The sequence below is a fragment of the Castanea sativa genome, chromosome 11 (genome assembly GCF_040712315.1).
Source record: "Castanea sativa cultivar Marrone di Chiusa Pesio chromosome 11, ASM4071231v1".
Lineage (NCBI taxonomy): Eukaryota > Viridiplantae > Streptophyta > Magnoliopsida > Fagales > Fagaceae > Castanea > Castanea sativa.
The window spans coordinates 44,993,585-45,005,628 of NC_134023.1; the positions used below are offsets into that span (position 1 = coordinate 44,993,585).

The window sequence follows — 12,044 nt, forward strand, 5'->3', positions numbered from 1 at the left end:
AAGAGATAAAGTTTTACTTCTTATTAAGTTTGGACTAAACAAAATTAATTTTGTTTTTAAAAAAAATGATAATGATGAGTTTGAGTTTAAGTTAGACTTGTTAAAGAGATAGAGTTTCACTCCTTAATAAATTTGGAATAAACAAAAATAATTTTATTTAAAAAAATGATGTGTTTGAGTTTAAGTTAGATTTGTTAGAGAGATAGAGTTTCACTCCTTGTTAAGTTTAAACTAAACAAAAATAATTTTATTTAAATATTGTGCTGATGTGAAAAATTGTGGGAGTTTCAGAAGTTTCGGTTTTATATATATATATATATATATATATATATATATATATATATATATTTATAGATGATGGGGTTGATATATAATTCGTTGGGTAAGAAGAATTCAAGGTATAGTGATTGATTAAGATTGGTTTTAAAATTGATGATTTTGGAATCATTTTTAGTAGAAAATGATGGGGGTGATGTATAATTCGTTGGGTAAGAATAATTCAAGGTATGGTGGTTGATTAAGATCATATCTTTGGCATTGCCTGGGTCCTTAGTGCTCTCCAATCCCATGCAAATGATGAGATAAGGAAGGTGGAGATAAACTCAAAGCTTCCACAAATACGTTAATAACATGTCTTTCTATTGAAAGAAAGATAATGGAAGGTAAATATGAACTGGCAGGTATCAGGTTATGATGTTTAATTTTAATTTTTAGATAGACTTCTTATTTAACGATAAGAGAATTTACCAATTGAGTTAACTAGAATACATTACTATAGTGTTTGATTTAATCGCTAAAATACCCACTATTTCAACTACAAATTTTTTGCATCGCAATTTTTATATGATTTTAAAGGTAAAGACATGCTTTTATGTTTCCTTTCTGGAAAACTACCTAAGCCCAAAGATTGATGGGGTTTTTGCTCTTCTAGAGACATGGTTATTTGTTAGAAGGACTTGGCTCAGCTTACCACGACCTTATTGACTCATTCTACGAACTAATCTGTGTGCAAAATCTGAACTCCACAACACAAGATGTATAAATTTGGCAGATATTAAGGAATAATAAGTACATAGCACAAAATATGCAAAATAAAAGGAAAGGCATTCAGGGTGATATTACGCTTTATTAAATATTATATTTATACACACACACACACATATATATATATATCAAAGTACACTAGGCCCCCCTCTGTAAGGATGTACCACGAGGCCCAATTAGAGCTTAAAAGTCACAGACTTGAGTAATTCTATTAGAGCTCTCAAGACTTGTGAAGTTTGAATCTTTTTGAATCCAAGTGGCTTCTCCAAGTGCTGAATATTGACCCTTTTGTAATGCTTCTAAGCTTAAGAATTTTTCATATATTTTCTCTCCTTATTGCTTGAATTTCTCCCTTAATGATCCCTTTTGACTTGGATTCCCCTCCTTTTATAGTGCTCCTTTAGAGTTCTTTAAATTATTATTTTCTCCCTTTAGCTCTTTTGGGCACGATCTGCTGTCTTGTCTAAGACATTGGTAGCTAGTCCTTTCCTCACTCTTTCATATTTCATTCTCCTAGGAACTAAAGGCTGAAAGCCCACCTGTTGGTTTTCCTCTTATGGAAGATCCTTGTGAGGTAAACCCAAATTCTTTTCTGAGACCCAATATTATCAATTCCGCTTCCAAGGCTTCAAAAGGGACTTATCAGAATTCTAAAGCCTTGAGGTTGACTTTCCATGATTCATCTCTTTTCTAGGAATGGGGTGGGTTCCCTTCGGCTGGTGGTGTAGTCGGAAAGGGTTCTGACCACTTTCCTCTTCCACCCTTCCTCCTCTGCCCAAGGTGCCTTGGCTCAATAAGTGTTGACCTTAAAACTATCATTTATCCCTGTCACTCTCCTCTAGCTCCCATGAGTTGATGTTAACAAGACCTTTTTCGTTCTTCGTGCTTCCTTTGAGACATATCCTGAGCTGTCTATATCCTGCTCAGCATATTTTGGTCTTCCACGAGGATTTGCTTCCTAAGCCTGGCAGATTCTTGTGTATTTTGGGCCCAGATCCTACTTGTTCTTCATTTTTCCTTTTCTTTTTGCTGGGCTTCTTTGATCATTAGGATTTCTTCATGTTATTGGGCCAATTCTCCATTGATACTTCCTTTTCTAAGGCCCAAAACCTATCCTTTTCACCCTCATGGGCCGCGCTCTTCTTTATTTCATCATCTTATGTGTATTTTTTCATTTCTAACGGGATGGGCCTTTCTTACCCCCATGGGCCTGGGTCTTGATCACATTTTAGACATCAACAAATAAAAATAAATAAAAAAATAATTCTTCTTTGTCATATATTCATCACCATCCATTCATATATGGTACAAGTTGTGTGAGATATACTCTACTAATATCCTTCATTCTGAGATTGACTTTCCTTTTGATTTTTTTTGTCTAATGGATATCTAATTACTAATTATACAGCGGGATAGAGGCCTTTATCTCCATTGCTTTTTACGTCTAGTGGATGTGTAATTCCTTCATTGCATTTTTTTTTTTTAAAGACGTAGACAAAATTAATGATAACTATACCAAAAACAAAGCTATATGTTTGTACTTCATAAAGAGTACTCAGTTGTGGTGCCTTGCATTTTCAAAACATGGATAAGGATTTAGGCATTGATTGGAGTTATATTGATAGGGATACCTAAAGACCAGATTTTTAGGTTACCAAAAAGACCAGATTTTTAACTTATAGTTTGAGATTTTGGGGTTTTTTTTTTTTTTTTTTTTTGTGTGGCTTTTTCAATTCAATTTTCATTGGGGGAAGCTATCTTCATTGACAGTGCACTACAGCTATGATTTTAGTTTTTGTCGATTTAATGTTAGATCTACAGGTACAAGAGTACGTTATCACATATAACACTGTCATACAAAAAGTATTTTGAAATAATAAAGAAATTCAAAACAATTAAATAATTAATCACAAGGCCTATTAGCTCAGTTGGTTAGAGCGTCGTGCTAATAACGCGAAGGTCGCAGGTTCGAGACCTGCATGGGCCAGATTTCTTTCTAGCTTTTCTATTTTTTTGCTCAACCAGATTTCTTTCCTCACACTTTCATCATCAATTCCCTATATTTTCTCAGTCAGATTCTTTCCTCATATGTTGTCATCAGTTTCCTATTTTCTAAAAAATGGTCCCCCAAAGCATTAAAAACCTTAGAGAAAGAAGACAATTTTATATAACAACAGCTAATATATGCGGAATTTATGAATTCTCTTGGATGTTTTTTAACATGGACAGACTTTTGCTGAGTGGTTTCAAATTTTCAATAATCCACTTGATAAAATCTATCTACAATATCCATATATGGCCTAATTGTGGCCATTATTCACTCAAGATTATTAGCCTGTTGCTTGGTGTATAATATATATGTAGAACCCTACCTGTAGTTGATGAGAACTACCTTTGTTGCATGATAAAATGGGTATTAGGGGTTATAAGGCCAAAGCAGCTTGTTTCATCTTACTTAACATCATATTTTTCACTTGTGTTTCATCTTATAAGGTTTTATACCCTCCCTCTGTCCCAGAGAATCATGCTGAATGCCCAAAAGATACTCTAAAGTTCGGTGTTTGTGGCAGTTGGCTAGGGTTGGTCACTGAGGTTATTGGGACTAAACCAAGCGAAGAATGCTGTACAGTGGTGAAAGGTCTTGCAGATCTTGAAGCTGCAGTGTGTTTATGCACTGCTATTAAGGCTAATGTATTGGGAATCGTCAAAGTCCAGGTACCTGTTGCCCTTAGTTTGCTCGTTAATGGGTGTGGGAAGAAGGTCCCTGAAGGCTTTGTATGTGCATAGAAACTCTAGCCTAGTAGAGTGTATTTATATGAGTCTATTTTAATGAATCGTATTTATTACACACTGTTGCACATAACCATACAAGTAAAATTTGACCGGAAATCGTGTGCAAAGAGTGTGGAACAACAATTACCCTATTTTAATTAGTATATCCAGCTTATTTTGTTTATTGTGTCAAAATATAATTGTGATTAGAACGAAAATAAGCTCTCTCTCTCTCCGAATTGTATGCACATAGACTAGTTCTAGTCGGTTTTGTCTTCATTCTTTATCTTTCTCTTTCTGTGTTTTTTGGTTAAAATCAATCTTATCTCTCTCAAATAGTGCGTGGTGCATGCACTTATTGATTCCTACTGTTCTTCCAACTAAATCAACTTTGTCGGCATAAAAGTCAGATCATGTCTTTCACTTTCAGAAAAATGCACAGGGTTGAATAATTCCTGCTCCACTTTTGTACCCCAAATCACATTTGAAAAACAAAAAGAAGAATTCCAGGAATTTTAAGCTTAGAATAAAAGTTCTGTGAGCTGATTTCTCCAAGCCTAACCCGTCAATTAATGTTATTCAACTCAACTAAACTAAATTAAGCCTTAATTTTAACTAATTAGTTATGTTTGGGTACATTGAATAATTTGTAGTTTTGTACTCAATTTATAAAATTACATTTTTTTGGGGTAGCATTTGAATTGTATAATAGTTACTCTGGCTTTAATTTGGTGGATCACTATCCTTGATTTCTAATAGCTTTGTGATTATAATGGAGTGTGAGGTCACTGTCCTTGACAATTTGTATTAGGATTTTTTTGTGAATGGAGTGTAGAGTTAGCGAGTCACTATCCTTGACAATTTTGGGTTTCAGTTAGCTCAATTGATAAAGTTTTTTATCATTGAATAAAACATTTAGGGTTCAATTTCCGTTTACACCAAAATCCGATTGGTGTCTTGGTCTAATGATAAAGTAATATTATTATAAGCAAAAGTCATAGATTGTGAAACTCTATTTTAAAAAAAAAAAAGGTAAAAAAAAAAAAATCACATTCCAATTGTATAATAATTACTTTGGATTTGGTGAATGGAGTCTATTGCATCTACATTTTGAAAAACTCTAATTAAATAGTTAATATAACATATATAGATATCACTTAATTAAAAAGTTTAAATCTAAGAGTTTATGCTCAACTATTTTACGTCACTCACACATATATACACAAAAAGTACTGATCATATTTCATTTTGACATTCTCATTATTATTTATATAACTCATATTAACCTAATAAATACACTTGTTGGCGTAAGACTCAATAGTCAATACCTACCCACACAACACCTTCATAGGCTAAATTCTCACATAAATCAAAATGGTCCAAACTCTAGGGTATTAGAGCATTGGCATCTAGTTTCTAAAAAATATTATGTTTTATTATCTCAAAAGTTACGTTATCTATTATACCATACCATTTTACAACACACCCAACATCCCAAACTCTATTTTTTTGCCACTTTATTTAAATATTCTAGAGAATAGAACCAAAGAACCAGAGATAGGAGAAAGTTGGAGAGAGAAGAGAGCCACACTTGAGAAAGCAGAGAAGAGAGGGAGAGAGCCGGATTTGCTAGCAACTAGACACCGGCTAGCAAACCAGCCACCACCATAAATAAATAAAAAATAAAAAAAAAATAAAAAAAAAACCTAGCTACCACCGAGAGAGAGAGAGGTGAGATGGAAGTTGGGAGTCAGAGAGAGACAAAGCATGTTGAGAGAAAGAATGAAGTGAGAGAAAAATTAATATAAAATTTTACAACCTGCTATAGTAAGATCTTATAAGTAAGACGTTACCGTAGTTAGATTGTAAAATTTTTTACAACTTACTTGCCAGATAATGCATGTTGTTTTGTACGTTGATGCTAAAATTTAGCATATTATGAGGTTTAGCCACTTAGATACTGATGCTCTTAAGTTTTTGCGTCCTGCAACTTGAGATGTTTAGGAGGGGCCTGTTTAGGTTATTGAGTTCTAGAAATCTTAGATGTTTTATAATGTAAAATCATAACGTTGTTTATTTGCTCTGCCGCCCATTGCTAATGCTAGCTGTTTATGTTAAATAGCCTGGACACTTAACCAACCATTGCTGCTTGCTTCAACAATGTTTTAAACTTTTGATTGATTCTTTTTAAAAAAGAAATTTTGAATAACGAATAGGCTTTCCTTTTATATTATTGTGTAGAAATTTGTAATACAGTATTGAAAAAAGAGAGAGAGATATAAAGAGTTTTACTTAGTTTGGTCACACAACTTAAATCCACAAAATAAGAGCTCAAAAGGTTACATTTTAGATGATAATACTTTATATTAACAGGACCTATTTTTATAGTGAGATTTACTTACATAAATCAGTCACAACTTTCTATACCAATCAATTTCTTGTTTTATTCCAATTTTAAGATATTTTTAATAGTCCATATCTTAATATGGTCGTAAATAATATAGATACATATTTCTCTTCTAAAATAAAAGTTAAAATCACATATTCTACTTTCCGGCCCGTTGATATGAAATTATGAACCTCTAATTGATATCTGATATCTCTCTCTATAAAAATAGCCAATAGCTTATCTATGGTAACTTTCTGGTTTGTTCAATACACTTAGGTAAAACTCGCAGTTTCTCTTCTTTTTCTTTTTTTCTGGCCTTTTTTTTTTTTTAACGCCCAGTTTGGTTTGAAAATTTGACTTTGGTTTATACACACACACACACACACACACACACACACAAAACAAATTATCATAGCATTTTCTCAATTTTTAAAGTTTTAGTTCCTTATAAGTCAAAATAAAATAATAAAATATCACACTGGAATCAACTACAGCAAAAAATAAAGGTATTGTGAAAATATTGTAGTTTTTTTTTTTTCTAGAATTCTTTTGCCAATTTTTTTGAGCTAAAATTCACTATTTCACAAGCAATTTTCTTGAGTTGATTTTTTGTATTTTTTGCTTCTTTATTTAACACACCATTTTCTATATATAAAAAGAGTCATGTTAATTCATGATATGCCAAAATAAAATAATAAAATATCCTATTAGAACCAACCACAACTAAAAATATATGTATTGTGAAAAAAAAGTGATACATGCACAACATTTTTTTACAATATTTTCATAACAAATTTTAGGTGGTAAATTGTTATTTTAATTTAAACTTACCAATGAAATTATCTTTTTGCCCACTAATAACAACTCGTAAAAACTTACTACTTATGATTTGTAATGAAAATGTTATGAACATAGCATTTTTCTTGTGAAAATATTGTTAAGACATCTTGTTGTTGTCACAATATTTTTACAATTGCTGATGTGTCAATTATTTACAAGTCAAAGTAAAATATAACAAAGTTATAAAGGTATTATGAAAATGTTGTGTCATTCTTTAAGTTTTTAGAAAAAACACAAAAAATGTTATGGACATTGCATTTCTCTTGAGAAAATATTGTTAAGACATTTTATTATTGTCACAATATTTTCACAACTGCTCACAATATTTTCACAATTGCTAATGTGTCAATTATTTACAAGTCAATATAAAATATAACAAAGTTATAAATTTATTATGAAAATGTTGTCATTCTTTGTATTTTTAGAAGAAAAAAAAAATTATTAGTCAATTTTTGTTGAGCCAAGATTCACTATTTTACATACATTTTTTTTTGGGTTGAATTTTTGTATTTTGTTTTGTATTTTTTTTCTTTATACAACATTTAAAGTAAAAAAAAAACACATAGTTCTAAACACACACACACACACAAAACAAAAAAACAAAAACAAAAACTTTGGATTAAAACACTTTTCATCCTTTATGTTTGGGGTAGTTTACAATTCCTCCTTAAACTTTAAAATCAATCAATTTCCCCCATTAATATTTTGAAAAAGAGCGAATATGTCATATTTTTATTCTCTCAATCAAACCCCAATGAAAACTTATGATTCTTAAATATTTCATTGTGTAATGTCTAAAATGCCTCTACTAAATTTTAACATCCAAAAAATTTTCTTCATGTATTTTAAGTTTTAGATGATAGTAATACTTAGAAAATTGGAATGGTAATATAAAGTGTTTTATTTGTTACCTAGACAACATTGATTTTCTAAGTTTAAACCTTTGAAACTTATGATTTATTTAATGAAAAATTCGATGACACATCTTTTGTTTTCTTTTTCTTTTTTCTTGCCTAAATAGGTTTTCATTGAAAACTAATTAAGCTAAAGATTGCATCTAGACTCATGTAGAATGATAAAAAAGAAAGTATAAATGACAAAATCTTCATTGTGTAGGTTGAAGGGATTTGATAAGGAGTTTTAATTGAACATCATTCATTGCAAAAATTTAAATATTGTGACAAAATTTTAGCAAAACTTAGTTATTTATTATTAAAAGATGATAATATTCTTTATCATTCTTAGAAGTTTTTAATAAGTGAATATTGTCTTTGGCAAATAGGTATCGAAATTCTTATACAAATGATATTAACTTTGTATAACATATACTTTTTATGTATATAATTTTATACATCTTCCAATAAAAATTTTATCTTACTTTTCTAACTTGGTAGCACGTTCCTTGCACGGACGTGCCACCCACACTAGTATCAGTGAAAAATGGGAAGATACTATTGGCTCACATGTTCTAAAATGTTGGTTTGCGTCGTTATCGATCTATGTGATGGGCTTCAGATTTTTCTCAACGTGGTTCCCACTTGTAACTTGCAAGCCTCAAAAAAACAATCTTCGAGAGATGGACCACATGTAGCATCACAATTCACGTGTAGCATCACACACATACGCACATATATATATATATATATATATATATATATATAAAATAAAAATTGTTAAGAGGGTACCAATATAGCTTCTACTGGGACAATGGTAGCACTTTAACTGCTCCCAACTAAAACTCCACATCACGGTTTCTAATGAGTTAGAGAAACAATTTGTAGGTGGGGTATAAGAAGCCATAACACTGTTAGTGGGGGGCTCGAACTCATGCCCTGAGGCATGTTAGCCCATGACTCAGGGTATGGGTTTGAGTTCTGAAGATATTGTCTTTCTCGACCAAAAAAAAGTTATGAAGAAATATTGTTTGTTTTACATTATGAAACAACTAAGATTTTAGAACACGACAATATACGCAGTCGTGCAGCGGGACAATAAGATAAATTCCACTGCTACAGCAATTCCACCACAATCAATCAAGATGATATCCCTATATATTTATTTTAATCCTTAAATAAAGATACGTTCCATACAAACAAACAAAAGCACAAGAAAACACATCTTGTTGATCTTTCTTGCCACTTTATGGCAAGCACATTATTTTTTGTGGCTCTTCCATAGCTGAGTGACTTCTGCTAGTGATTTCGTAGACGACCCATCTTGGCTCAAAGCCTTTGCGGCTGAATCCTTTAGTTCGTTCATTTTGTTCCGAAGCAATTTCCCTTCTTCTCCTTCAATTAAGCCTCTTGCGTAGTTTGCAATATCTTTATGTCCCACCAAGCCTTTATCATTCACTTTGACTCTCAATGCAACCTTCAAATCATCAGCTAACAAGACAGCATTCATTCTTTGCTCTGCGTAGAGTGGCCATGCAATTATAGGCACGCCGTGCACAATACTCTCTAGGGTTGAGTTCCACCCACAATGGCTCAAGAACCCACCAGTCGAGCCATGGCTCAAGACCTGGGCTTGAGGAGCCCAAGAGGGAACCACTAAACCCACCTCTTTGGTCCTTTCTAAGAACCCTTTAGGAAGAAAATCAAAAGGGTCTTTGAAGCTTTGGACACTAAAGTAATTGGCACTTGCATTTTCATGTGGGCTCCTAACAACCCAAAGAAACCTTTGCCCACTCAATTCAAGTCCTAAGGCTAACTCATTTAGCTGCTCGTGTGTAAGAGTCCCACCACTACCAAATGAAACATATAACACTGACCTATTTGGCTGCTTATCCAACCAATTCAAACACTCAGACCCATCAACCCCACGAGATAAACCGGACTGAATTAGAGGTCCAACTGGGTAAACAGGTGGCTTACCCTCTTTAGCTCCTTCCATCAAAGCTTTGAAAGCACTTGGCTCCAAATCCATGAAGCTATTAACCATGATTCCATCAGCAAAAGGATATCTTCTGGCAACGTGTAGAACCCTTTTGTAGGTATCATTCTTTTTATCTTGAATTGGGTCTAGAATATCAATCCCTTGGACAGGTACACACCCAGGTAATTTGACCGGTTCAGGCAATTCTTTGTACTCACAAGAGTATGTTTCATCAAACTCTGGTATATGAAAGATCAATGACAAACACATAGCCGTTGTAGGGAAAAAAATATAGGACAAAGCGCCAAACTCTTTAGCCAAATCAAAGGCAACCACACCGAATAAATCAACCACTAGAGCAACTAGCGGAGTTGACTCAGCTAAGACCTTGAATGAATCTCTTAGTGCAGGGAGGGACCGTGTCAGAGTGAGTACGATCAAAGTCTCAGGTCTAACATCCTTAGGGAGGTCATCAAAGCTCACAGGTGGAAGAAAGATGTAGGATATGGCATTAGGAAGGGATTCTAGGACTGCTTTTTGAGATTTCAAGGATGACCCATCGGTGGGGATGATGAATGTTACGAAGAAATGGTGGTGGAGGACGAGTTTCTTAGCTAGCTCAACTAGTGGGATCAGATGGCCCATCCCTGGAGTGGGCACAATGGCTATGTGGGGTGGTTTCTGAACTTGGGTGTGTTCCATGGTATTGGCAGGTTTTGGGAGTTCAAGGTGAAGGGCAAACAAATAGGATTTCACGAATTACTATATATACAGACCGATGAATAACTTTAAAAACATACATACTTTTTCTGATAATTGGCTGATTCGTTCGATTGTGAATGGTTGATATTTTCTGTTCACACTTGACTTATTAGAATTATTACTTTTTAATCGACTACTAAGCATTGAAATGGCTCTCTGTATCCAGAATATTTTTTTTTTTTTGAAAGGTATCCAGAATATTATTGATTTATTCGATTGTAAATGGTTAATGTTTTCTGTTAGAATTATTACTTTTTAATCGACTACTTAGCATTGAAATGGTTCCATGTATCCAGAATATTATTGATTAATAGAGTACAAATTCAAGTTGTGTTTGGTGAGCAAAGAAAGAGAGAAAACATAAGCATTGAAAGTAGCTTAACAGCGAGTAGTCTAATCAATACTCGGTCAACATGTGGGATGGGATTGCCCATCCACGAAGTAGGCACAATAGTCACGATGGGTGTGGTGTCTATTAGTGTATTCCACGGTGGGTTTGGGAGCAAATTTAGGGAAATAATTAGATTTACAATTTGGAAAATGCTAAAATTGTTACAAAATTTATTACGTTAGACTTACAATTTGAGGTGATGATATATGAATGTGATTGCTGGATTTTAATCTAACTAATAAATAAATTTTAGTGACACAAAATATCTCATAATTTTATTTGCAATTGTTAAGTAGATATATTATAACCAGTGTATAATAATTACAAGAAAAAAAAAGGTAAACTCATTTTAAACTAAATATTTACAAAATGATGTAGTAATGAATATAATTAGTAAACTTTCAAGACTTAATTAATGAAGCCGTCAATTATTTTGTTAATAAGGAAAATACTAAAGGTGTTAAAAAATTCATTACAAAAGCCTTACATGCTAATATGAAAAAAATATGATTAAAGCCACCTAAACAAGATAATAAATTTATGTTTTAATTACTTTTTTTGGCGATTGGTGACACATTAGAATATAAGGTTTATATAATAGGTTTGACTTATCTCTAATACTTTTTAAAAATGAATCCCATTTTGTTTTAATAATTTTTTTGGCAATTGTTGACACATTAGAATATAAGGTTTATATAATGGGTTTGACTTATCTCCAATACTTTTTATATAGGAATCTCATTTTATTTTAATAAGAGACGGTCACATCACCCACTAACTAAATAAAAAAATGAAAATTAAAACATACTACCACTTGTCATTGTGTATTTAAAACAAATGGACATATTCAAGTACCAAAAATAAGCCAAACTCTTATATAATAAAATTTATAATTGGTGTATAATAAAAAAAAAAAAGAGTCAACTCATTATAAATTAAATATTTACAAAATTATGTAGTAATGAATGTAAT

At 32.4% G+C, this 12,044-nt stretch overlaps 2 protein-coding genes and 1 non-coding gene across 3 annotated transcripts; 2 read left to right on the plus strand and 1 right to left on the minus strand.

Annotated features, from left to right (window-relative positions):
* Positions 1-2,957: 2,957 nt before the first annotated feature.
* Positions 2,958-3,031, plus strand: TRNAI-AAU (transfer RNA isoleucine (anticodon AAU)). Its single transcript has one exon. It is a non-coding gene; the product is annotated as a tRNA-Ile (tRNA).
* A 267-nt stretch (positions 3,032-3,298) lies between these two features.
* Positions 3,299-4,011, plus strand: LOC142617481 (putative lipid-binding protein At4g00165). The gene has a single exon (XM_075790364.1). It carries the CDS (start codon positions 3,454-3,456, stop codon positions 3,829-3,831), a length of 378 nt encoding a protein of 125 aa, XP_075646479.1. The 5' UTR covers positions 3,299-3,453; the 3' UTR covers positions 3,832-4,011.
* A 4,922-nt stretch (positions 4,012-8,933) lies between these two features.
* On the minus strand, positions 8,934-10,718 carry LOC142617946 (hydroquinone glucosyltransferase-like). The gene has a single exon (XM_075790921.1). It carries the CDS (start codon positions 10,619-10,621, stop codon positions 9,200-9,202), a length of 1,422 nt encoding a protein of 473 aa, XP_075647036.1. The 5' UTR covers positions 10,622-10,718; the 3' UTR covers positions 8,934-9,199.
* Positions 10,719-12,044: the final 1,326 nt, after the last annotated feature.

Excerpts from the sequence above, each read along its gene's own strand:
- LOC142617481 (XM_075790364.1), top strand. The coding sequence starts at position 3,454 with ATGGGTATTAGGGGTTATAAGGCCAAAGCAGCTTGTTTCATCTTACTT.
- LOC142617946 (XM_075790921.1), bottom strand. The coding sequence starts at position 10,621 with ATGGAACACACCCAAGTTCAGAAACCACCCCACATAGCCATTGTGCCC.